Genomic DNA, 25767 nt, shown 5'->3' with positions numbered 1-25767 from the left:
GCTAATTGCAACGTGTCTTAAAGGTTTGTGTATTTACGATTTATAACACAAAGCAATGAAAAAGTTGAGATCAGCTGGAGCCTAACAGTAATCCATTGCACGCAACAAGAAGCAGCATAAAAGTCTCAGAGACCCTTCAGAAGGTTTTTCCGTCCCCTCAAATCAAATTTCTCTGCCACAAATGACACTAATGACACAGATGGCACTAACCACAGCAACGATTTACATCAACACTGTAGCGTCCTTAAAACAATTGATGTTTCAAGCCATTATCTACCACATTTTTCCTTTACTAGCTGCAAACATCACACTCAATCTCCCACCACCAATGTCCACAGAAAGGTGCTTTCCATCCACACAGCAAAGAGCACCTATCAGTCCCAGTCTTTTGGACTCCCACAGGCAGAGACACCCCTGCATCTGCAACTGCTAGGTCTGCCTTAGAAAAGCACTAATTCCATTAGAGAATCCACAGAGAATACTTGGCATTCAGAAGAAATCACATAATGTAGATACTGAAAGGCAAAAATGGTCTTTTTTAAACCCTAAAAAAAAAATCCCATCTTACTTTTTATAAAATATAGCCTACAGTACAGTCTCTGAATTGGATTGAAAACACGAATATTCTTCCTATTAAGTCAATACATTAGTAAGCATGTCAGGTACATTTCAAAGGCAAGAAAATTATCAATAACAATTTGAGAGAAATGAAGAACTTCTAACATGAGCTCTGCATTGCTGCGGATATTCTTAGGTGTGTGTATTTTGATGACAAGATAATGTTTCTCAGGGTATTCAGGAGACAAAAATACAGCCAAACAACAAAAATGATGGTACAGCCTTCCACTGTCTGGGCTACGAAGAACCATTTCACATAATCAAAGGGAGAAATTTCCCTCATGAGCATAAGCGAGGTTGATCTTCTGCAGCTCTCTGAACAGATGTACTGGCCTTGATGTCCCCTTTCAAGTTTATTCTTTTCAAAAATCAAGATATCGAGGTCTCTTGCGGACATATGGTATGTGGACATTACAGACTATTTTTCTTTGCAAATGTGCTAGGATGTTCTGACCTCAGGTCATACTGGCAAAAAGTTACCATCTGCCCATTCCTGTTAGATGATCAAAAAAGGGCATTTCTGGCTTCTCTGCTACATCAAAACGCTGAAGGTAGTTAGAATATTGTATTGCTTGCAGTTAAGTGAAACATGTCTTATTTGACCTTGAAACTCTGTCCAAAGGAGTAAAGCAGCAACCAAACTGATGGTGGAAGAAGGGGTATATTTTGGTACTGAAAACATGCCTAGGAAAATTTCTGCAGCAGGATTTTTATCAGAGTGCCAAGCTAGCCCCTATATTCACTATCTCCCATTAATAACCTTCAATTTCCAAGGCACTCCAGTGCACAAACACTGCACAGGAAATGAGAAGAAATAATGTTAATGTAACCTGAAACACTGCAGCGTGTACCCAGCATGTGCATCACTGCTAAGTATTGCACAGAATTTTTCAGTGACTCCTGGAAAGTTCAGGATAAGAGAAAGTTTCAAAATAAAGCCCAGCTAAAGTGAAACTAAAAGCTAATATAAAGTTTTCCACTTAGCAGTTGACTGTGTTCTCAAACACAGCAAATCTTTCAATTGAGATCATAGATGGAGCTTGGTTTTGTACTCAAATAAACTTTCTCAGGAGAAGAAAGATGTTGAACAGGTTTTGTCCGAAATCACACTCAATAGCTTATGGTTGGGGCCAGCAGCACATCTGCTCAAACATCACTACTCAAAACACATTATGCAAAAACAAGGATTACTTCAAAAGTTTCAGCAAAACAGCACTTTGCTGGGTTTGACCTTTGAAAAGGGCTACAAGGTCAAAATTCACTCATTTATTAAAAACAAACAAACGAGAACACATACCTCTAAGTCCTACTGATTTTTTCATTTGCTCCTTTCCTGAGATTCTCATTCCCCTCTTTGGGGAAAGAGGGTGAGCAAAAGGGTTGCTAGTCCCTAGCCTAGTCAGTCTTGAACTTAACTCCCACCACAGCACAAGGCCAAGGCCTAGGTGGTTTGAGGACAAAGCACTAACCAAAAGCGCTATAAATGTGCTAAGCAAATTAACAGGAATCTGTTTGATTCACATCAGGTATCACAGCTGCAGCACCCACAAACTTTCCATGGGACAGTACTTTTTTTCAGGTAGCAGAGACCCTTTAAAGGCAATTGGAAAAGCCTGTCGCTGACAACAGCATCATCGTCAGCTGTGGTTGGGCTACACCCATAAAACTGACAAATCAAAAAGGATTGAAAGAATTTCCCAGATCTGGAGTAAGAACATACATAGAGCAGAAATGAGAAAACTGTATGAGGTTAGAAACAAGTTACTTCCTTGTTGTTAGTACTTGGCTGTACAACACCCCCTGCTTAGGTCTCAAGCAATCTGGCACAAGTTAAATATTTTCTTACTAAATGATCACACAAGATCCGCATCAGGAAGCGAGAGGGAAACCAGGAGACTTTCACGCAGCACGATCACTCCACAGCAATTCCATAAACAATATTGTGTCCAACGTGGCAAAGCAGAAATAAACCAGAATAGGGAGAGGAACCTCTTACCATGTTCCACAAAGACATTACAGTGCGGGCCCCCATGCCTGGATGATTCCTTCTTCCCTGCTCCTTTGATAAAGTGCAGGGCAGGCAGACTTGGCCTCCTTTGGTCCCCAAGGACTTTTCCAGGCTGCTGCCCCATAAAGTAACTATGGGCAGCCTTCCCTAGGACAAGAAGTTCTGGGAGAAGCCTGTGATCCCTGATCTTGCAGGCTGGGGTGGTGCTTGGAAGGCAGAAGCGTTTTCGGCAGGTGTGTCGGCTGCGCTCGCGGCGCGATAAAGTCACTCGAGGCAGGGAATGGACACGAGCGCACGGGCTCTTCCAACGCGCCCAGACACAGTGACAAGGCCCTCGAGGCTGCTTCAGGCAAACCAACAAGTCAAAAGTCCCAACTGCTCCGCAGCTACGAGCGTCACCAAAAGTCCTACGTTACCACGTGTCTTCCACCGGGCGCAGGAGGATCCGTTCCCCTTCCAGGCGGGACACCACGCGCAGGCTCAGCCCGGGCAGGAGGCCGTCGCTCCCGCCGCGATCGCTGCCACGCGTGCTTTTTCTTTTTCCTTTTCCTTTTCTTTTGCATAGCATTGAGTTAGCGAAGGCCGAAGAGCCACGCATTCGGCTTCAAGTATCGCTCGCGCTCCGAGAGGCCCGAATCGGTCGAGGCCGCACGAGGCTTCGCGCCGCCGCGGGCCAGATCCCTCAGGCGCTCCCGCGTCCGGCGGCGTCGCCGCTCTTCCCGCTGCCGGCGGCGCGGGCGAGCGGGCCCCGCGGCACCATCTTGGAGGGCGAGGGCAGGCCGGGCCCCTCGTGCGCTCAGGGCTCAGCGGCAGCGCGGCGACCCGGGGCTGGGGGCGGCCGGCGGGGACGCTGCATGGCCACGGGGCCGCTCTCCGGGAGGCAGGTTCCTGCGCGGCAGGCGGCACGGGGGAAGCGGCGGCGAGGGCGCCGGCTTCATGCCAGCGGGAGAGGCCTCGGCGGAGGAGAGCGCCCGGCCCGGCCCCGCCGCGGCGGGAGGCGCGGGAGGCCCCGGCGGGGGCAGCGGGACGCGGTGGGGACGGAGGGGCTGCGGCCGCGGGGGGCACCGGGCGCCGCGGGAGGCGCTGAGGCGGCGCGCGGAGATGCCGGAACCCGCGGCGCGGCCCCGTCCGCGGCCGGCGGGGCGGGCGGTCACATCCCCTTCCGGCCCCTCCTCCTCCGCCGCCGCCGCCGCCTCCCGCCCGGCGCGGCCGCTGCCCCCGGCCCCGCCGCCATGAGGCGAAACTGCCGCGCGCCGGGAGGGGGGGACGGGGCGCGCGGAGGGGCCGCGGGGAAGGGGGACACGGAGGGGAAGGGGAGGGAGAGGGACGGAGCACCCATGGGGGGCGCCATGAGGAGGGTGAGGGGAGATGGAGGGGCCGCCATGAGGAGGATGAGGGGAGATGGAGGGGGGCACCGTGAGGGAGGTGAGGGGAGATGGAGGGGGCACCGTGAGGGGGGTGAGGGGAGATGGAGGGGGGCCCTATGAGGGGGGTGAGGGGAGATGGAGGGGGCACCGTGAGGAATGAAGGGAGATGGAGGTGAGGGGGGGTGGAAGTGAGAAGAGGCAGTAGGAGATTCTGTGAGGGGACCCCGGGGCAGACACGAAGGGGGCTCAGGGCTCGTGAGGAGAAACGGGAGCCACGTGTGGGGCAGGAGCTGCGAGGGATGGGCTGGTGGAGCAGGAGGGGGACAAGGTGGGAAGGGTGAAGGGAATGGAGGGGGCACCATGGGGGAGATCGCTGGTGAGGGAAACGGAGACACAGGAGTGACCAGAGAGCAATGGGAGCGAAAGACAGGAAAGGCTTGGAGAAACCGGGGAAGATGATGTGGGAATGGGGGGTCATCTGCAGCAAAAGAAGTGAGGACGGAGGCACAGACGGGAGCCCAGACGAGGCAGGGAGGTGACCAGGAGGCAGGGCTGGCACGTGGCACTGCAGCACGCGAGTCGGGTGCCGCTAGGACCCAGTCCCTAAATACTGCACTAAATACGGCACCGCAGCGGCTCATTAGCGCTGTGCTGCAAGGTGCAGAGGGGAGCCAAGTTGTGCTGCTCTTTGCCTCACCCAGCTTCTAGGAAACTCTGCAAAGATACGTGCTTTCCATTTGCTTTTAGGCGCAGGGCCATATACACATACTTGGACTTCCCTTTTTTTTTTTTTCTCCTGCTGCCTTAGGTATGAAAATGAAGCGGCTGATTTCTTCTTTTTAAGTGACAGGACGCTCTTGAAAAGCTGTGAGGATAATCTTCATGCACAGAATTACAAAGAGCTTGCAGACGGAGGATGAAAACCCTGTGTCAGTTCCACAAGTCAAGATCCCCTTTCTTAACCCCTCCAAAGGCAAAAACCTAATATCAGGAACACAGGGACAAAAAGCAAACACAACAAAACAAAAAGCAGCAAGCCACTTAGCTACACCAGGAAAAAGGCAGCAGATACCTTTAGACCATGAGAGCTTCTCTCTGTGGACTCGATTCCCCTCCAGATGGGCATCTGCTAATATAACTTTACCAGCAAACTCTTTAAACTGAGGCATAAAATCAGGGTATTCCCTTAACTGGAGCACAGATAAGGAGCCAAAAAGCTCGTATCAAATTCCTTACCCCTTTGCAAAGGCTACCTGAGTTGTTTCCTCCTGGCTAATGAGAGCTGGTTAGTCCTGAAGCCCCAGAGACTCCTTCAATTGCACTGATCAGCAGTCCCCCGGCCTGCTCTGCACCCTGGACTTCTTACAAAAATGGATAGGGATGAAAAGCTGCATATAAAACTATCTGCTTTCCCTTGAGCGGGGATAACTCATCCTGCTGGTGCCAGGGCCTTATCTCTTTATTAATGCTATGAGAGCACATGCAAAATTTGACTCTGAAAACAGTCCTAGAGGCTAAGGAATGCATCAATAAAATGTGTTACTGCATTCATCTAGAAGTGTGTCCTGCTGCATGCCAAGATGAAGTTAAACCTTCACGTTCCTCAGCCCGCACCAGAGCACCCTTAGATGTGCACTATGCCCTTCCTCTGGGTTAAGTCCAAACCAGGAAACTGAAGGCATTTTGTCTCTCTATCCAGTTTGCCTTGGGAATGGAAGAAGGCTGAGGCAGCAGCTTAAGGTTGGAATATTCTGGTCAAAGGTCCCTGCTTGCTGCCACCCGGAGCGCACACAAATGCGGTTTCTGCGGGAGCCTCCTTCTCAGGGTTACCATCTGGACAAAGCACTGGCTTGTTTATCCCGGCTCCTCCCCTATGACAAATTCAAACAGGCTCCGTCTCTCCCACACCACGCTCAAGGTCCCGCGCAGATAGGACTGCTCATCTTCCAAAACAACACCCAAAAGGTAGCATTTCGTTCAAGCCTAAGGGTTCTCCCCTTCTGCTGCACCGTCCTGCTCCGCTGTCACTAATTCTTAGCCAGGACACTGATCTCAGAGCATTTACATTGCGTTTCACCCTCAGTGACTCTAGTTCCAGGAACTGAGGCTGTTTGTGTTACATGAGAGAGACGTTCTGGTATACTACGCCGAGGCAAACCCAGAGCCACATCTTGAACTCGGCCAAATTTCTCCAGTTTCTCAGTAATCACAGTAATGCAGAGCAGCTTCTCACTAAAATGATCTAACCTCCAGCTCAACTCTAAAACAGACCCTGTGTTCCCACTGGGAGGAGGAAACTCAGGAAACACGGCTGGCTAGTAACAAATCTCTCTCAAATTGCTCAAGTGGAATTGACAAACTAGTTAATACAAACCATCCTTTACTGGAAAAAAAAAGAAAAAGAAAGAAAAAGAAAGTTATTTTCTTCTAGGTCTTACAGGAACATCCTGGATAATCCCTCATATCAGCTACCATAGCAGGAACAAAGCAGAGTGAACTCCTGAAGACTACCAAAGATTCACTATGCTCAGAAGCATACACAAATTAATTGAAAATAGGCAGGATTTCTGTTCTGGACGATATAGACTGAATACTCTTCTCCCTGCCCCACATTAGACTGGGTGTTCCTTTGATGCTCTGCAATTACAAAGATGCCAAGTGGGGCAGGTTCTTAGCCAGCAGTTCCCCCCTCTTTCCATGCAGCATCCCAAAACACTTCCCGTTTCCCAAAGCAGTGGTGTAGTTAAGCTGGGGCTACACATGTGCAGACAGGCAGCCAGCTGCTCACTCTCAACATCATCACAAGGTACCTGCATTCTTTCTTTCCAGAAGGGCGATACATTTTCTGTCCTCTGCCCTGCTGCCAGTTTTGATGAACTTCATTACTCACTGGTTAACAAGCGTGAAGTTACCCATTAGGTGCAGGAGTTATTAAGGAGGGCAGAGAATAGCAGACTGTGTGAGCACAGAAGCTGCATTTCCAGGCTAGAAAAGAGAGACTGTTACAGACCATTTTAATCAAGGCCTTGCATGTGGCATGTGCACCTCCCATCTGTTTCATAAAAGGAGCTTTGGTGCTTTCTTGTTTACCTTCCATTAAGTGGGGGTTGTTGCACCCAATAGCTGCAGTGATGTTTCCTCCATCCCCTCCACAACAATAACTGAAAGCTCCAACCACTTCAGCAAATACCAAATCTTAGAATATTAATTATCAGTCCTTGAGAACCCAAGCCTTTCATCTCACTGGGTTTTTAGCATCTCCGAGGCCCTGCTTAAAGCTTCGTCTTTGTAACGTTCACTTGGCTTTAACAACAAAATTGGATGTGAATGATACAGAAATAACATAATAAGCAGCAGTAATTGGATTGACAATCCATTAGCACAAGTTTAAAACCCCAGTGGTTATTACTGTGGATAAAGGGAGGGTTTGTCATTCTTCGTATTAGTGCATGAGTCAAGCACTGGCAGCAATAAGCAAGTAAAATTATTCCTACAGACAGTGAATTTATGCTCTCTTTTCTGTAGGAAGCAGCCACAAGTTAAAGAACTAGCTCCACTTTGAAGTCAACACCAACCCAACGATGCCGCATTCTAATCTTGGAGCAGGCAGAACAGGCAGGTGCTACAGCAGCTTGCAAGCAGGTTTTGTGCCATTGGATGGTGGTGACAAGGGAAATCAGGCTGGTCTGAGCAGTTTTAGTGCCCCAGTGCATACTTCAGGTCCTCAAATAAAAACCACCATTTATTAGATTTTCCCACCCTCCAATTCCTCTCTTTGGGCTATGATCTTGTTCTTAAGCCACATAAACCATAGATTCTTCCTCTTCACCCTTCCTGCTTGGAAGTTGCCTAGAAAAATCCCAAAGATCAGTTCAAGAATTTAAGAGGACTTAATTTTACTAGAGTCTCCTTTACATCTGGAATACTCCCCGTGTCAAAAGCAGTCTTTATACAGTCTGCTCACCCTCCTCTGTGGACTTGCCTACAGAATAAGGACCCCAGGCTCATCCACACACCTGACAGGCCAGGGTCTATCTTGCTTGCCAAGCCCCTCTGCCAGCCTGACCCCTCACTCAGCTCTGGTGGGTCCTGGGCAAAAACCATTTGCTATTCTGTGGGACAGGACTTAACAGTGACACTTCAGCCTCTCTGGATGGCCACTATGAGCCCCCGCAGCACATCTAATTGCCTTTGCGGGGGATGAGAACTGGTGATCCTCAACACTTGTCAGAGAGAGAAAAGCCACAAGGATTTAATCAAGAGCAAATGGCAGCTGGACAGGTACCTCTCCTTGACACCCTTGAAACTGCTCGGAAAGCTTCTCCCTTCCCACGCAAGTTCTTCTCTCCTATCTGTTATTACTTGCTGTCTCGAAAAGCTCTGCTGATGGGCTTGTAAGAACACCCAGCGATGTCTTCGCTGAAGCCTGATTTCAGAATGTAGGTCTGGGCTTGGCACAGTGCTGGCTGGACTTGGAAAGAACAGCAATGACCCCTCGCGGCCAGGGAGAAAAGTGCCAGGACCTGCTCTTCCATGACTTAGAAATGACCAACAATCAAATTGTACCTGCTAATGCCCTTGCTTTTAGACTGTGAACAAAAGTATCAGGTATTGCAAAAAGCAGGAGCTGTAGATGCACCAGCACCCCTTTCCTGGCATCCCTTTTATCAGAACCTGGCTCTGTCCAGCCTCCAGCTCTGAGGATGCACACTTGATGCAGAGAATGTTTCCTTCAGCATGCTGTCATAACCAACAGTCTAAACTCTAGCAGTTAGACTGGAAAAAAGAAAAAAAAGTACTTTTTAATTAGAAGAAACCGACAATGCTAAAGCTTTTAGCCTCTTTGTGCTCTTCCTATCCATGCAGATGTGCATATGCTAGTACCAGCCTCAGGCAAATACCTGCAAGCATCACCATCAAGCTTCAGTCTTTGAGCTTCCCAAGTCACCTTGAGGAAGTGGTTGTTGAAATATTTATCAGGAAATCCTTACAGAACTCAAAATAACAATTCCAGGCTCATGCACGGAGCTTTCCAGAGACATCCTCAGTAAGTAAGTACCGTTTTACAGAGGCAGTACAGTCAGAAGTCCCAGCTGTGCAATATCAGAATAGGTTGCCCATGTCCTTGCTTGTCCTTAGCCACTGAGCTCCATAATGCTCTAGTATTTGGGCAGCAGCACTGGTGGCAAACATCCAGCCCTGGCTTTCTGGCACAGCAACAGGGCAGAGCTGCAGGGAAAGATTAATATTACAAACACGATCAGAAGCTGCCACCTAGTGCCTACTCTGGGCCAAGTCAGAGCAGCCCAAACTGGATGAGAAGCAACTAGAGGATATTTCTAGTTCCCAAGACAAGACTGAGCAAAGGATTTTTCTTTTTGCCTGGGGCAAGCATGAGAATTTCCTATGTTAAAATGAGATTCAGTGCCAATTAGGTGCGATTTTTTGCTTTTTTGGCCTTTTTAACAGATGCAGCCTGTGCTGCAAACAGCTCTAACAAATAATATGCACATAATATAAACAATTCTAACGCAGCATCAAAGATATGAGAGGACATTCAGACAAAATCACCACATCCATTCTGTACAGGGAAGAGATTGACTGACTGCCAGCACCTAACTCAACATGCCCAGCTCTAACCATTGCCCTGGGCATCTCTGCCAGGTCCTGCTGAGCTCCCCACTTTCCCCAGACACAGCTGCATGACTCACCACTCCATGGGATTTTGCAGCAAAGTGATGCTGAGCATGAGTCACTGCCAGGCAATCTACCTTAGAAGAACAACTCTTCACGAAGCGTATGCTGGAGAAGAAGGCAAAGCTCTGCTTGAACGGAATGAAGAGCAATTGTTGAAGGAGACACACTAAGACAGCAACCACTTTGAGTGTGCTGGCACACGAAAGTTTGAGCCAACTGCAGCTCTTGAGCTAGACACAATTCATTCTGCAGAAAGACAAGCCAATATGCACACTCCTGAAGGGCTAATTTCTCTTTCAAAAAATTTATTGAAATGTAAAATATTTAATAGAAAACAATACTGAAGCCCCCTCAGAGGAGGAGCTTACTGTGTCAGGTATATAAAAGTAGCCAGCAGGATGCAGACAGTGCCTAGAGGGACTGAGAGGACATCGCTCACCCATCAAAACAGCTACCTGATTCATGTGGGCAGCCACATCATGATAAAACCATTCCCATAACTTTGAGATACGCAAGGACACTCTAAAAGTTTTAGAATCCTCCCCTCATAAGACAAAGAGGTCTCAGCTGGAGTCACAGACTGATAGATCTCTAACAGTAAGGAAAAACCAAAACCATTTAGAAAGCCTTTGTGGAGAGGAAAACAAAATTCATCCCATCTCTCTTATCATTCTGCACCAAATTCAGAGGCACTAGACACAGCAACTAGCACAGTTAGATATGTCCAGTTACCCCTGCATCTTCACAAAGGTTACAAAGGTCAAGTGGCTGCTGCACTAAACGGCTAGTGTACTGAAGTACTAACCTTACAAAACAGGCTTAGGAGATATTCTAGTAATTAAAATGAGAAAATTGGGTGTTTTCCAAGTTCTGGAATGAATGCTGGGGACTGGAATACTGAAAAAAAATACTGGGAATTAAAAGCTGCCATAGTGGGACTTCAAATGACCACTTCTGTCCTATCCCTCCAGATCCAGCAACCTCTGTCGAGTCTCCAGCACGATCTCCTCCATCACCTCTGGTTTGAGAATGTCTTTGATCTGCAGCAGAAAGAAGAGTAATATTAGGACTAAAGAGGGACTGCCACCTTTGTTCACCATGAGAACAAGGGCCCTTGGCACACAGCAACGTGTGGCAAGTGAGATACCTTCAGAGGGCTGTGGGCAAACGAGACTATCATGGCAGAGGCTCCAAGACAACGTTAACTTCCTCCTGGCTGGCAATCTTACAGAGACCATAAGATATCAAAGGAGAAGCTAAATCTATGTCATATCCTAACTCTCGCTGAATGACATATATGAGTGTTTGGGAAGGGGAAAGATGACTTAGATGGAAGTATAGTTCAAAAGAACATCTCATCTAGCTGAGTAGGCTGCCACTGCAGCTGAAAGCAGAACACACTAATTCAATCTTATCTGTTTAGGGAAGGAGAACTACCAGTGAACATGCTGGCAGAACCTAACAAATCACTTGATCAGGAAGACATCAAACTTAAGAAGCCTTCCAGCAATGCAGGATGTGGATATATAGGGGAGACTGGGCTCTGTACAACGCACTTGCTTTTCCATTTGTTCCAATTGCATCTTACTTTCATAGAAGCCCAAATTTAACACTGTTTTCACAGGGACCACACAGAGTCAATTATCCCACCCAGACAGGGAAACCTCAGAGCTGCATGCAAAGATGGAACAACTTCTACACAGAAAAAAAAATGGACTTTGACAGAGGCTGAACTCTTCAGCCTATCCCTGAACCTTTACAGTGCAGTCTATGTCATGAAAAGAGAAAAAGCTCATGTTATCACTTAAAACTGGATCTCTTGTTTGGAAAAGGAAGGAAGCCCCAGCATACCACTTACTGACTTTGTCAGCAGCCAATGTGGCTTTTCCAACCCCTCCCCACAGCATGGAATAAAGTAAACACTGGCTTTTGTACCTGATGGGGAAGGGATGCTTCATAGCAATACAGGATGCTGGTGTCAAAGAGCATCAACTTCTGAGTAACCAGAGCCACGATGCAGTTCCGGAGCCGTGAGATCACCTCCCGGTCAGACAAGGGGACAGGCTGAGGAACAACAGAGGAAAAGAGATGAATACACAGTGAAACAATATATATTTATTATAACAAAGCCCCTTGGGACTGTGTCAGACTAGCAAATCAAGGGGGGGTTGGTCACACTCCCTGTCCCCTCACCTCCAGGTTGGTGGTGAAGCCCCCAGCCTCTTCATCTTTCTGCTCTGGCGTTGGGTAGATCCAGATGAAGCCGTTGTTGCCCAGGATCACAGAGGCACCACAGGGCAAGTCATGGAAATGAGTCTTCTGGCGCTTCACGAGCGAGGGGGAGACCTGAACAAGCACACCTTGGCCAAGCTGAAATGCAGACCACCAGAGTCACCAGCGTGAGATACGACCCACCACAGATACGTCGGGACACTGACATGCCCTCCATTCTTGGTCTATGAACCAGCCAGCTTTAACACTCTTTCCTGTGAAATAGCAACTATAAAACCCGCCGGCCTCTGGGAGTGCTGGGAAGATTAACTAATGCCTGCGTAGCCCTTTGAAGCTGAAGAATGCTCTACATTCTTAGCACAAATGTTAATAATATCTTGATCGTAAGTACACATCAACCATCCCTGCAGAAAAAATGAAGAGCGAGAAGCCCAATTTAGCAGAACACTTTCCCTTCTAATCCAATAGCTGTCCTTCACCCTTTGTGCAATAAGCACACTTCGCTTTCATCTTTTAAATGCTAATACCTTTGGTCTGGTAATCCCAAACTGCAGCCTACGCTCCAGTGGCCCCTTGGCTTATTACAATGCGCAAAACCAGAGATAAATGCCAACCGTATAAAGCCTAAAATAGAGCCCTGGGGAGAGAAACAAGTTACAAGGGCAATGGCCTGCAGGAAAGGAGTTAGCAAGTTTGAGCCAGAAGCTCTCTTCTCTGCAGGGTTCACTGCCCAAAGGGCTAGTGAGGGAAACAGGACTCGCAGCCTGCAGTTGTGGACAGGGATATCTGTGATGCAAAGGACAACTCAAGGGCATTCCCTTTGCACAGAGAACTCTGATCTGTTTTCCTGTGTGGGAGCTAAGATCCTTCCCTACCTCTCAGAACAGATTCTAACAATATCCTGCTCTATTCCAGAGCTTTTTTCCATAAAGAAAAAAAAAGATCTCAAAAGGCCCAATCCTGCTGCTAAGCTGATACAAAGCCAAAGAAATTCTGCTGACTTGTCCTGTGTTTAGGGAGGCCCTGAGCTTCTACTGCAGGACCACCGAGCTAGCAGGAGCTGATGAAGGCTAACACAGAGCCCATGAGAGCTCTCTGCAAAGGGATCTTCGCTCTCCCCTCGCCCTTCTCACACCCCATTTCTTTCAGCAAGGGGGGCCCATCACAGAAAGAACTCTGATCTGCTTCAAACTTCAACCAGCTGCAGGTTTGGAAATCTAAATAATACTCAGCACCAGCACAGACATTCCCATCCGAGTCAGCTGGAGCAGAATTAGGCCAAGACTCAGTGCTTCTGAGCAACTTACCTTCCCATATTTCAGGCTCCGGGTGTGCAGTGACACGGCCCCATCAGAAAACACAGACTGCACTTCTGCCTGTCAGTGCCACTTAAGGAAACAAGCTCCCTGATGCCACCCAGTGCCAACAGGAGCTGGCTGCTCACTGCCCAAGGCAGAGGACTCTCCGTACGAGCCGGGCTAGCTAAGGTCTCCCCCATTCTCCTTGGGGCTTCTCTCTGAACACGAGCAGTGGAAGGATACGCTGATGAGGTCCCCTTCCTGCAAATAGTCCCTCATTGCAAGCTCATCTTCTGCTGATCTCCTTCTCTGAAAACGGAGAAAACGGGAGAAAAGTTACATGTGGCCCAGAACGGAGAAACCTAAATCAATTCCCACACTAAGGGGATCTCCTTCTTATGATGCCATGCAAAACAATCTTGGCAACAGAGAAAAGCAAAGCTCTGATATTTAGATCACTGGTGCTAATGTCCAAATAACATTAAGAGTTAAGTAGAGATGCCAGAGCACTACAAAACCGCCTGCAAACACCAATGCTACATAAGTGTGAACCCGGGGAAGGGCTCCAGGGCCTCCTGGCTTCTCAGTGCCCAGCTCGCAGCTTCTGCTGCAGAAGCAGCACAAATTCTGCACGAGTTGCACTCACCAGCTCCCCACCAGGTAAGTTCATTGATGACAGCAGCAAGACAGAATCTAGCCTGGAGTTGGTTTCCACTTTCCATCGTTTCTGCTGAACCTGGAAACGAAAATAATCTGTTGAAACACGCTCAGAAGACAAAAAAAAAAAAAAAATGAACAAAAGCTCTTCACTCGGCTGCCCTAAAGCACAAAGGCACAAATGCCAAGGTGCCTTCAGGAGCACGAGGAGCGCTCCAGAGCGGGCAGGGATGTCTCCAGCCTCCTTGCCACGCGCTCTCCAGGCTTTCAACACGAGCCCCAATTCCCACTTCATCATGCGCCAGGAAAAAACGGGCATCTCGCCGGGAAGGGCGGCCCCATCCACCCGCAGGGTTACCTCGGTGATGCGCCCCACGACGATGTCACCGACCTCGCCGTTGTACCTGGGGCGAGAATCACAGAATCACGGAATCGTCGTGGCTGGAAACCACCGTCGGGAACATCCAACGGACACGTTGGGAAAGCCCTTGGGCCAGAACCGTGGGAATCCCCGCTCGCACCTTGTCTTCAGTGCCTTGACGTACACCAGCTTGTTGACCCTCTCCACGACGCCGGCCACCGAGGCGACGAGCTTCTCGTCCTCCACGTAGGTGCCGTGGCCCCTGCGGAGAGCGCGGGGAGTCACCGGCCAGGCCCGGCGCGCGGCTCCCCGCAGGGGCCCGGCCGGCGCGGCCGCCCCCACCTCATGTATCCCGTGTCCGCGGTGATGATGTCCCCCGGCGCCACCAGGTGCTTCCCGCCGCCCGCGCTCTCCGCAACCGCCTTGCGCGCCACGGGCAACCGCATCGCCACGGCCGCCATGTTGGCGCCGCGCCCCCTTCCGCACGCGCCTTCCGCCCGCCATGCTGCGCGCTGGCAAGAGCGCGCCTGAAGCCGGGCCGGCGCCATCTTGGGTGAGGGCCGTCGGCGCCAATAGCGGCTCCTTGGTAGCCATCTTGGATGCTGGCGGGAAAAGAAGGCGGGGGCTTCTCCGCGCCGGGAGCTGAAGGGAGAGGGAGCCATGTTTAGTGAGGGAAAGCTGCTTTCCACCCACATTCCCCCAAGGAAAAGGCGGGCGGTGGGGCTGGGGCTGCCCCATAACCGAGCCCGTCCGCCCCACAGGCGGCGGGGCCCAGGGCAGCCCCTCCACGGGCCTCCCCTGCATGCAGCAGGGAAGGACTGCAGACACTTCCAAAAATCACATTCTAAGGGTTAAAAAAACAACCCAACCAACCCAAACAGAGCCTTTCCCGGCTGGATTTGTGCTATCCCAGCAATTTAACCCCGTGGGACATGCAGTAAAGGGGCTGTGTGTAATGACCAGCAGGTGAGGCCGCAGTGCACAGCATTGCACAGGGAGGGTATGTGTATATGTTCTTATATATACATATATCTATCTCACACGTTTGTGTGGACGCCTTATTCATTCCATTAAAACACGGATAAAGCGGTGGGAAAATAGCAGAGAAAAAGTAGCCAGTTAGGCCCTTTGGGATTGATTAACCTGCCTGAGACCAAGGGAAAAATTCCTCTTTCAAGCAAGACCTCTGTCTGCAGCCCCTCACTTCTGAAATACCACCATTATTTATGGGCTTATATGTCAAATATCTATCAAATATCTATCTACCTGCTTGCTCTGGCCCCACCTGCCCTTTCCCAGGCACAGGGCCAAATAAAGCTCCCGAAACGGCCCCTCTTCCAAATGATAAATGTTCCAAGTAGTTTTTATTTAGAATACAAGAGAGGTACAAATGTATTTACACTGTGTACATATACAATCAAATAATATATAATATCAAAGTTTTGTAAATAATGTTTTACATAAATATATACAAAGTTAAAGTGACAGTTTTTCTTTCTGGAAGTAAAACACAGTTTGTGAGAACTTTATACACCTTAGACGTATAATTAATATTAGAATACCTTCTTTTAAGCTTTATGATACACAGCCCTCCTCCGGCTGGCGGCAGGACTCCAGAGGGCGCCTACAGTTGTCCTTGGGGACGGAGCTGGCCCGGGGACCGACGTTCTCTGTCCCCAGAGGGCAGTAGAAGTAAATTTAAATGTTCCGAAAGGGAGCGACGGGCTCCGGCTGGAGCAAAGGGACCCCACCAGCCCCTGCCTGCGGATGGGGCATCTCCAGGGGGTGTCCCGGTGGCCTCTGCGTGCGTCACCGTTGGGGACAGCCCATGGGGACAAGGGGCTCCCAAGGGGGCCACGCTGGGCCTTGGACATCTCTCCCTTGGGAAGAGCCCCGTACTCCAGGGCAAAGCTGCCAAGGGCACAAAGGTGATGGCCCCTATGGGGACCGGGGAGCGTGTCCCCGCGGGGCTCATGCCAGAGCAGAGGGAGAGACGGAAAAGAACAATTTTTCCTTCCATCAAATTAACTGCAAACCCCCAGGAGTGCCTCAGCTGGGGGGCACCCCCCCGGCAAACCCGCCCGCGGCCTCCTGCCCTCGGAAGCGCCATCCCTTCGCCCACGCTGCCACCGCCGCCATCCCGGCGCGCTCCGCCGTTCCCAGGGGAGCGTCCGGCCGGGCGCCGCGTCCGTCCCGGAGCCGCTCACGGCGGCCGGCGCGGCGCCGCTCACAGCACCATGGTGGGGATGTGATGGGCCAGCGCGGCGGGATGCGGCACGGGCAGCGCGGGCGAGTGGGCCTGCAGGGAGGCGTTGGGGGGCCGGTGGCGGGCGCTCTTCTGGTGCGCCCGCAGCCCCGCGAGCTGCGAGTAGGCGCTCTGGCACACCTGGCACTTGTAGGGCCGCTCGCCCGTGTGCAGGCGCACGTGGTTGCGGAGCGTGGAGGACTGGCTGAAGCGGCGGTTGCAGAAGCGGCACACGAAGGGCTTGTCCAGCGTGTGGATGCGCATGTGGGAGCGCAGGTTGCTGCGGGAGTTGAAGCCGCGGTGGCAGATCACGCAGCGCATGCGGCCCGTGCTGCTGGCGCCCGCCTCCACCGCGTGGAAATCCTCTGGGAACGAGACAGCGTCAGGCCCCGCTTCCCAAGCGCCAGCATTCCCGACGGGGTTGCCCCCATCCCTGCTCAGCGCTGGCTTTGGGATGGGGCTGAACGTTTTCCCTATACATGGGGAAGGGGATTGCTCTCCTTGTCTCCCATGGAGCCTCTGCTCTCCCTCCTGCATTCCCCCACCACACCAGGCTCCAAGAATGGGGCAGTTTGGGGAAAAGGAAAGAAAAAAAAAAAGATTGTGGTAAAGGGATTGTGGCATTAAACAAGCAGGGAAACCAGTGGCATTTCACAGGGCCGCTTCAATTCACGAATCCTCCCTGGGGCTTCACTGAGCACAGGCCAGGGCGGGCTCTGCTGCTGCAGGGTCCCTGCCTTCACCCCAGGGAGCTGGAGGGTCTCACGTGTCCCATGGGACATCCCGGCCCCAGGGAGGAGGGCAGGGAAGCCGCCCCCGCGCTCATTCCCATGTCACCTACCGTGCTTGTTCTTCTTCTGCTCCTCCTCCAGCCCGGGCACCCCCGGGATGCCCAGGAAGGTGTTGTGGGAGTTCCCGTACCACACGAGCAGCTCCTGGTCTGGAGGGATCATCTAGAGAGAAGGACACGGAGATGGGGGTGTCACAGGGTGGCAAAGGGCTCCCGTGCTCCTTGCCCCATCCCGCTGGATCTGCGTCCCCCCGTGTCACCTCCGGGTGCGCCGGAATCCGGGAGCCACCGCGGTGCCCAAGCGCCCGCCGAGCCCCAGCGCGTCGGCACGTGGCTGAGGGCACCCGCAATGGCCCCCGCGCCGGGTCACAACGCTGCGGACGGAGCCACGGGCAGAGCCGGCGTCCCCGGAGCCAAGGGGTCCCTGCTGCTCGGGGAGATGAGGACACAGTGACGCGCACAAACACGCAGGGACAAGCGGGAAGGCAGCGACGGAGACCGGCACGGGAACCGCGGCACAGGAACGCGACTCGGAGCCTCCTTCCCTGTTGTTTCTGTTTCATTGCTGTCCCATTGGGGTGCTGGGAGCCAAGGGCCAGGAGTCACAGCTAGGAGTATCCTACAAGGAGCAGCCGCTGCGGGAAAAAGGATGTGCTCACCCAGACTAACGTCATCACTTCATTATAAGATATATATATATATATATACACACACACACACGCATATATGTATATAACTTCTCTTTCAGGTCCACAGTGCTAGGAATATAATCCAGAAAGGGGAAGGACCTCTGTTTTGGAGAGCAGCTTTCCATGCACACAAGGGTCTGGGAAAAGCCCTATTTGTATAAAACAGATTGTAACAGACCAGGGGAGCACTTAAAACAGGGCTAACCCCAAGCACCTGAGGGCAGGAGGAATTTGACTTTGTGCTTTGAAGCCTCTGCCTGCATAAGCACCAATGTGGGCTGCTGAGCACCTCGGAAGGCAGGGGTAGCCACTATCAACCCCCATCCCAGACTGGGGCTGTTTCCCTGGATCATTCTCACCTTAAAAAATATTTTTAAAAACAATAGGATCCAATTCCCTGCAGAAGTGACCCCCAGGTAAGAGGCGTGGGGCTGTGCACATCCACCCCGCGGCACCGCAGGGGCTGAGAGCTCGGAAACAGTTTAACTGCCCAGGGAGCTCCTGCTCGAGCGCCAGAACCCGCTGCCCTCGCACGGTGTCCCGGGAGCTGCCGAGGAGGTGGAATGGGCAAAACAGTGGGAAACACCAGCAGCGAAGGGTGAAAGACACCGATAAACCTGGTTTTGTGGTGGGTGGGCGAGAGCAGCAGCGCCAGAGCTGCCCACAGGGGCAATAGGGGCAGGATGCTGCAAGCACCAGGGTGTGCGGGAGCCTGGGGTGGCGGGGACAAACAGGGTGACAGCGGGTGGCAGTGCCCAAGGAGCCGGGTGCTGCTGCAGGGGCAGCGCGGGCATCAGAGCAGCGTCCCCAGGCCCTGCTGCGGCACCTGCCCCACACATTAGAGCTGCATTAGAGCAGGGGCTGAGGATGCAGGTCCCGGCTTTGCGGCTAGTGAAGCGGGTGCCTGGAGGTGACGTGGCCGAGGAGGCAGCTCACGGCTCTCTGCAATGCCCCATTGGTGCCCCCGCAGCTCCGAGCTGGGGGAGCAGCGAGCGCAGAGCCGCGCAAGGAAAATCCTCCTGCTGCTTTTCTTTCTGCTTGCTGGGTGCACGAACCCCAGCGAGCTCCAGCAACCCGAGCGGAGCAGCGTCGCGGGGTGCCCGGACGCACTGCGTGCCTGGGAACGGCAGCGTCAGTCCTTGATGCATCATCTGCGAGCCAGCCTCTTCTGCTCAAATATTTCCCTTCCTCATGTTTTTGCAGGGAAAGCAGCAACCCCTTCCCTGCCGCACGGCCAGGAGGGACCCACAGTATCCCGGGAATGGGAGCACAGATATCCCTGGGAGCGGACACCCCAGCAGCACCTTCCCCAGCGCTCGCGCTGCAGCTCCCACATTTCAGCTTCCCGGTTTGTGCAGAGGGGAGGGAGCTGATCCTGCCCCGGGGCCGGCTGACCCGGAGCCTGCGGATTAGCGGCGCCTGCCCAAGGCCTCCACGCACCAGCCTCTCCTGCCCCACCATCTGCGTGTGCACAGGGCCGCGGGGTGGGAGAGCACAGCTGGATTCCTAATTACGCCCCTGTTAGGGGGAATCCTGTCACTTCTTTGCATCATATAAGGGTAAGAAGCAGCGGTTGAGGCGCGGGCACAGCTGGCACACTGCCATGGGAGCATCGGGTCTCCAACCCGGACACAGCTCAAGGGGACCGGGAGGACAGCGCAGAAGTGCTCGGTCATGGAACGGGATGGGGAAAGCCTGGCTGGACACGCAGCTCTACCGCATCGGAAAGGCCGGGTCTCCCCTTGCTTCCATAGGCCCCTGCCTGCCTTTCCCATCCCGCTGCAGCAATCCCAGCCCGTCCTGCTGCGGCTCGATGCAGGAATGAGCTGGTCCTGAGCTGGGAGCAGCTGCTTCCCTCTCAGCAGGGCCACGATGGGGCTGCGGAGCTGCCCTCACCCTCGGGTTCGCGTGGACACCCGTGCTCCTTCCCAGACACATCCATGCATCCAAGCCGGAGCAGCTGGGCTAACACGGAGCAGGGCCAGTCCCGGCACAGCAGGATGAGCAGGGGACATCCTTGGTCACACACTGAACTGGAGCTGCTGTGCCGAGACCCCCGGCTGCCACCACCTTCCACCCGCAGCAGCGTCACCTCTGCTCCAGCTCCCTCCCTGCTCCGCCAGCACCTGCCCTGGCTCATCCTAAACCCTGCTTCCCAAAGCTTCTCCCAGGCCCTTCCTCACCTTTTCCAGGCTACCCTTCATCCCAGGAGGAAGCGGTAAGGTGTCGGTGAGGATAAGGAACCTACACAGGGCTGTTGGCATTGTCACCTGCCTGGGGCCACACGTCCCAGACACGCGTGACACTTCCCAACACCCGGCTCCATCCTGGCACATCTCCCGCAGGGAAGCTGCAGGATGGAGGACTCATCCCTGCGGCATCCAGTGCCACAGGCTCCAGGTCCCTGGGATCGGCACCTGCTTGTGCTCCATGCTCATCCAGAGCCCCCAGTGCCACCAGGGTCCCGCTGCGCCCCGAGGCTGCTCCCGGTGCAGAGCCGGCAGCCCGGCCGCGCGGGCAACGCGCTGTCCCCTGCCCCGGCAGCCCGGGCACCGGCCTCCTCTCACAAACGTTTTGCACCCCGGACTGCTCTTGGTCTCAAATCGGGCAGATCTGAGCCCGGGCTTCGCTCGGCGCCTGCTTTGTGTGGAGCCCCGCGGCGTCCCCAGCTGCAAGGGGGTCTCCCCGGGTTGGACAAGGCCTGGTCCTCTGTGCAGAGCCCATCAAACCCCAGCACCTGCCCAGACCCCAGAGCTTTCCACACCCCAGAACGTTTCTGTTCTCTCCCCGCTCAGCACCCCAGGAGGGGCTGGAGAGGAGAAGGGCCCTGTGCTGCTCTCCAGAGCTTCCCCATGGCCCCGCAACGGCCTTTTCCCCGTGCCGAGCTCCCTTCTCCGCATGGGTGCGGTTCTGCGCTGGGGCCGTGCCAGCCCTGCCGTCCCCGCGCGCCGACCGCCCGCTGCCACCAGCGCCCCAGCAAAGGGCTGAAGAGCAAAGGAGGCTCCATAGGGTAGGGGGTGGCCGCATCCCAGCCCCTCCCGAGCTGCTTCCCAGCCCTTTACCTCGATGGCCTTGTAGAAGATGCTGTTCCCGATCTGCACCACCTCGAGGTTCTGCTCCTGCTCGTTGCGGGCGCACTTGATGTAGGTCATCCAGCTGCGGTGGTCCTCCTGGCTGGCGTCGATGAAGTAGCGCACGGTGCCGTCCTCGTTGAAGACCTGCGAGGGGGAACGGGAGGTCGGTCACGGTGCTGCCGGTGCGGAACGAGCCCCTTCACCCCCGCCGGGGGGAATTGCGCTGCCGGCGGTGGAGGATGCTCTGGGATAAAGTCCCCGGCTGGAGGGACCGCAAATCAAGCACGGCATCGGGAAGAGCTGAGAGCTGCTGCCTCCGGACGGAGGTGCCAACACCCTCGCTGCTCCGGGGCTGGGGACAGGCTCCCTTCTCTCACGGGTGGCCCTGGCGCTCATTCCCATGGGATGGGCCGGCTCCCTGCGCACAGCAGAGCCCGGCCACAGCTCGGCGCCCATGGGGGTACCAAGCATCCTGCAGCCCCCATGGGGAGAAGCGGCACCAGCAGCACGAGAGGAGGAGAAAGGTGCACGGAAGGTGCCTTCGGGAAGGGGCATAGCAGGAAAGGTGAGGCGACTTTCTATTAGGCAACTAAAAATAAAATAAGTCAGGGGAACTGCACCAGGGCGGTGGCACAGAGCGGGACAGGGAGCCGATTCCTCCCATCCTGCGGGGTGCCAGGGATGCCATCCTGCTGTTTCACCGCTGCAGGGCAGGACGCGGTGCCGCAGCCGCGGAGCGAGCGCCGCCGTGTCGGGCTCATCCCCGTGCAGGCTGCACCGCGAGCGTCACCCCGAGGACCACGGGCCGCAACAGCCACCTCCTCCGCGGACCCAAGGGTCTCCTCAAACCAGCCAGCCCTGGAGGAGCCCAGTTCTGCTTTTTATAAGTGGGGAAACTGAGGCACGGGGAAGGGAGGGGAGTCGCGCAGCGCCGCACAAAGCACAAGACAAAGACCCTGGATCTGACGCCCGGTTCCTCCCGTCCCCCCGGGGCACCGGGGGCTGCGGTCGGGCTTTACCTCCCACATGAGGTTGTTGTTCTTGCACAGGTCCACGTGCTCCGGCGAGATGACCCGGCCCGTGAAAGGTCCCATCTCGGTGCCAGCCTTGATCCAGGTCTTGGAGAAGATGCCCAGCCCTTCCCCGGGGATGGAGCTTTGCGCAATGATCACTTCCGACGGCAGCACCAGGCTGGACAATTTCTGCACCTCTGTGGGCATCAGGGAGAGGGGTTGGAAAAGGGACCCACCGGCTTCCTACCCCCCTTGCACCTCATCCTCTCCCTCACCAACTGCTCCTGGACACCAGGGTCCCCCCCAGCCTCCCTCAGCTCCAGGTTGGGGCCGCTCCGCCGGGATGGGGAGGGAAGGGGGCAAATGGGGGTGTCGGGGGGGGCAGGAGCCCATCGGGACCCCCTTGTTGGCACCTACAAAGCGCTGCTTTGTGGCGGGCGGCAGCCCCAGCCCCGTCCCAGGTCTGAGCCTTTTAAATGCCCAACTGGGATCCTACAATGTCTTACAAGGTTCCCCTCCAAGGCATTGAGGAGGTACCTGGGAAAAGCAGCCCGGGCTGGGCGAGGGAGCGGGGCTGAGAAAGGGGGTTAAATGGTGTCTATTTCGGCCCATCCAGCAATTTGTCATGCTGTTAAAGTGATCTGCATTCATTAAACTCAACTAGAAAGAAATTGCTAATTCTAAATTCATTAGTCCTTTAAGAATGCTGTAGCGATACATTGTGCCTGAATGGTGCGAGGGCTTGTTTAAAAGGGCCCAGGAATTCCTCTTACAAAATGGGGAGATGAGATGGTTGACATATTGTGAATGGAAATGGAATTAGCCTTCATGGTAAATTAAGAGAGGAACAGAAATCCGAGAAGGGGAAAAGGGAGCCGGGACGCCCCGGCGATGCCGGGGCGAGAGAAAAGATATTGTCCCGGGCTGCTGAATGCGCGATGAGGACCGGGGACGTCTCAGAGAAAAGAAGCGGCCCCGGCCCCCGCCTCTGCCCCCTCTTAAGCCCGCGGTTTAAGTGGGAACTTTCTCAGGTCAAGCCCAAGTTAACTAAATGAATTTAAAGCCCTTCTTGCCCAGTCAACTGCTATTACACGCCTGGCGAGAGCGGGCGCGGGGCGACGGCGGGACTCACCTCCGGAGAAGGACTGCGCCAGGACCTCGGCCGTGAAGGCGGTTTTGGGGCTGCTCTTCTCCTCGAAGAGCTGCTCGCCCAGGACGTTCCTCCAGCGGCCGTAGAGGAAGCTGTGCAGGATGTCGGACGTGATGACCTCGGCCAGCGAGAGCCCCTGCGGCTTCAGGCCGGGCTTGAGCACCAGGGCTTCGGCGGGCAGCACCGAGCCCATCATGGGGACGAGGCGGCGGGCGGGCGGGCCGGGCTCGGCGGGGCGCGGGCGGCGGGCCGGGCTCCGTGCGGCTCCGCGGCTCCCGCCCGGCTATATATGAGCTTCATTGACCCTCCTAATTGGTTATTAATGACCTCCCTGACGTTGGCGGAGAGACTGGGGCTGCCGGAGCGAGGCGAGCCGTCGGAGCCCCCCTCCCCTCCTTCCCTCCCCCCGGCGGGGGTGGGGTGGTTGGAGGGAGGGACACGGCGCGCACACAACACCCGAACACACACACACACACACACACACACACACACACAACACCCGCACAAACCCGCACCGCCGCAGCCCGCCCGAGGCGAGGCAGAACCGGGCGACCGTCCCTCTCACCGCCGGGGCCACCGAGAGGCACCGAGCCCGGAGAGCCGCCCGCTCCTCTGCGCTCCCCACGGGGAGCCCCTGGCGGCTCTGCTCGGCCCGGCCCGGTTCGGCCCGAGCGAGCCCCGAAAGCTCCGAGGCTGCCCCGGTCCGCACTGCCCGCCCGGTCCCGCCGCTCGTTTCGGGGGCGAAACGCGGCGTCCCGGGGCCGCGGAGCATCACAACGAAATCGGCGCCCCCGGGGCTGCCACCCCTCGCTGCCGGCCGCCCTCGGGCTCCCACGGTCCCGGTGGAACGGGCCGGAGCTCGGCGGGCCGAACCGGCCCCCCCTCGACGGCCGCGGGGGCCCGGCGGCTCCGACGGGTTCGCGCGCGGGGGGAACGCGGCTCCCGGCGCCCCCGACGGCCCCGGCGCGGGCAGCGCGGCCGGTCGGAGCCCCCCGGGCCCCGTCGGGGCGGCTCCCGCCCGGCGGCTCCGCGCTCAGCCCAGGCTGCTACGGGGCGGCCGGAGAGGGAGCCGGAGTCCGGGCAGCTGGAGCGGGTTCAACCACCGCGGGGCCCTAAAACCCGGAGAGGGTCTTGAAACGCAGCCCGGGAGAGCCTCAGTGCAGGGGGCTCCCGCTGCGGATGCGCTCACACCTCGGGGAGCATCCCCCACACCTGCCAAGCCTGCGTCCCTGCTGCCTTTCGCAGGACAAACGGTTAGAGCCAGGTTTTGTGCCAGGGAGAGCTGCTACCTCCAGGTCCCCCTCCGCTGCAGTGCAGACCCCGCTGCTCACCACGATGCTCCTGATGCACCCAAAGGTGCCCCTGGGCAGCCCCGGTGCCTGTCACCATCCCTGCCTGCTCTGCTGAGCGTCCATGGGGTCCCTAAGGCCCCACACCTGCTGTGGACCCGCATCCGTGCCCCACAGCGGTGGCATCAGGGCTGCCCCCTCACTCCCCAGGGCCCCCTCCCTCAGGGCCTGCAGTGTCCCTGGCTCAGGAAGGGGTTAATCTTCCCTGGATTTAAACCCAGTCCTGCTGTGTCGGAGCTTAGAGCCCTCTCCCTCGCCTTGTTCTTTTGATTTTCATGGGGACAAGGGGCTGTAAAGGGCTAAGGTAGCGGGGGTGGAACACCAGGCCCCCAAGTTCTCAAGGCCCTCAGGCCACCTCCACGTGTCCCTGGGGAGCACAACCCCCAGGCAGATCCCTAGGGAGGCAGCAGCGCCCAGGAGGGTCAGGGACACCCTGCAGCCCCCAGGGACTGCCCCAAACCTGGGGTAGGGGAAACCTTGGCTTTGGGGACCCCCCATAGACTCCCCTCACCTGCAGGGCAGAGGGAGACCCAGCCCCTCGCTGCTGCCTTGGGGACACCAAAGTGGGTCCCCCAGGTGCTCCTGCCCTCCCTCCTGCACCCACCTGAGCTCCTTTAGTCCCAACCTGGGTTTTATAGGGCTGGGGGCTGCTCCCCCTCAGCAGCCCAGGCCTGCGGAAAGTGTCTCACAAGTGAAGTCACTTATTCCTATTAACACAATCAAGAACATCCGCAGCTGTGAGGAGACAGCCCAAATCTTTGGCTGTGGAGGGTCTTTGAGTAGAGAAAAGCAGCGGCGTCCTGGAAAGAGAAGTTAATAACCAATCGGGGCTTTTTGGATTGTTTTTAACACGCATAAAAATAAGTTTATTTTGGCTTTCTGCACTTTGGGTATCAGACCCATCACGTGCGTGGTGTATGAATATTTTAGCTTCGCTATATATAACGCATAGGAAGAAGGTTTTCAAAACACACACGCTGCTTTAAGAAACCGAAAGCAAGGGATCGTCCTGAATCCCCTAAGTTATCCCGGGACAAAAACACACCCGTAGCCCCCGTGGCTGCCCGGGCGCTGGTGCGGGTCACGCTGCGGGCTGGGGAGGGAGACGCTGCCACCCTGTTCCTTGAAAAAGGTGGGGAAAAAAAAACTCCATTTTTTTGAGTGGTTTTAAATTTCCCCAGCTGTTTCCAAACCTCCTTCCCAGTTCGAGGAAGGTGCC

The 25767-nt window shown here is 54.8% G+C and overlaps 3 protein-coding genes across 3 annotated transcripts in view; all 3 read right to left on the bottom strand.

Annotated features, from left to right (window-relative positions):
• The window catches only part of ABL1 (ABL proto-oncogene 1, non-receptor tyrosine kinase), a 65503-nt gene extending 62636 nt beyond the window's left edge, over positions 1-2867 (bottom strand). The window contains exon 1 of the mRNA XM_088525276.1: positions 2615-2867. Within this exon, the coding sequence (XP_088381402.1) occupies positions 2615-2750 (136 nt within the window). The 5' untranslated portion in view covers positions 2751-2867. The remainder of the gene's footprint in view (positions 1-2614) is intronic.
• A 7729-nt stretch (positions 2868-10596) lies between these two features.
• On the bottom strand, positions 10597-14741 carry EXOSC2 (exosome component 2). The gene is made up of 9 exons (XM_088525277.1): positions 14581-14741; positions 14399-14500; positions 14236-14281; positions 13867-13956; positions 13464-13529; positions 13230-13298; positions 11884-12060; positions 11626-11754; positions 10597-10730 (listed from the first exon to the last, which is right to left on the bottom strand). The coding sequence occupies exons 1-9, from the start codon at positions 14697-14699 to the stop codon at positions 10650-10652; spliced, it is 879 nt and encodes a 292-aa protein (XP_088381403.1). The 5' UTR covers positions 14700-14741; the 3' UTR covers positions 10597-10649.
• A 1724-nt stretch (positions 14742-16465) lies between these two features.
• On the bottom strand, positions 16466-23395 carry PRDM12 (PR/SET domain 12). The gene is made up of 5 exons (XM_010211207.2): positions 23182-23395; positions 22056-22246; positions 21025-21180; positions 17325-17436; positions 16466-16848 (listed from the first exon to the last, which is right to left on the bottom strand). Exons 1-5 carry the CDS (start codon positions 23393-23395, stop codon positions 16466-16468), a joined length of 1056 nt encoding a protein of 351 aa, XP_010209509.2.
• Positions 23396-25767: the final 2372 nt, after the last annotated feature.

Source organism: Tinamus guttatus, unplaced genomic scaffold (assembly GCF_059628265.1).
Source record: "Tinamus guttatus ecotype Peru unplaced genomic scaffold, ASM5962826v1 Tinamus_guttatus_pri_ptg000226l, whole genome shotgun sequence".
In the NCBI taxonomy this organism is placed as follows: Eukaryota; Metazoa; Chordata; class Aves; order Tinamiformes; family Tinamidae; genus Tinamus; species Tinamus guttatus.
The sequence above is the reverse complement of the archived record's forward strand: the minus strand, read 5'-3'. Positions and strand labels throughout refer to the sequence as shown.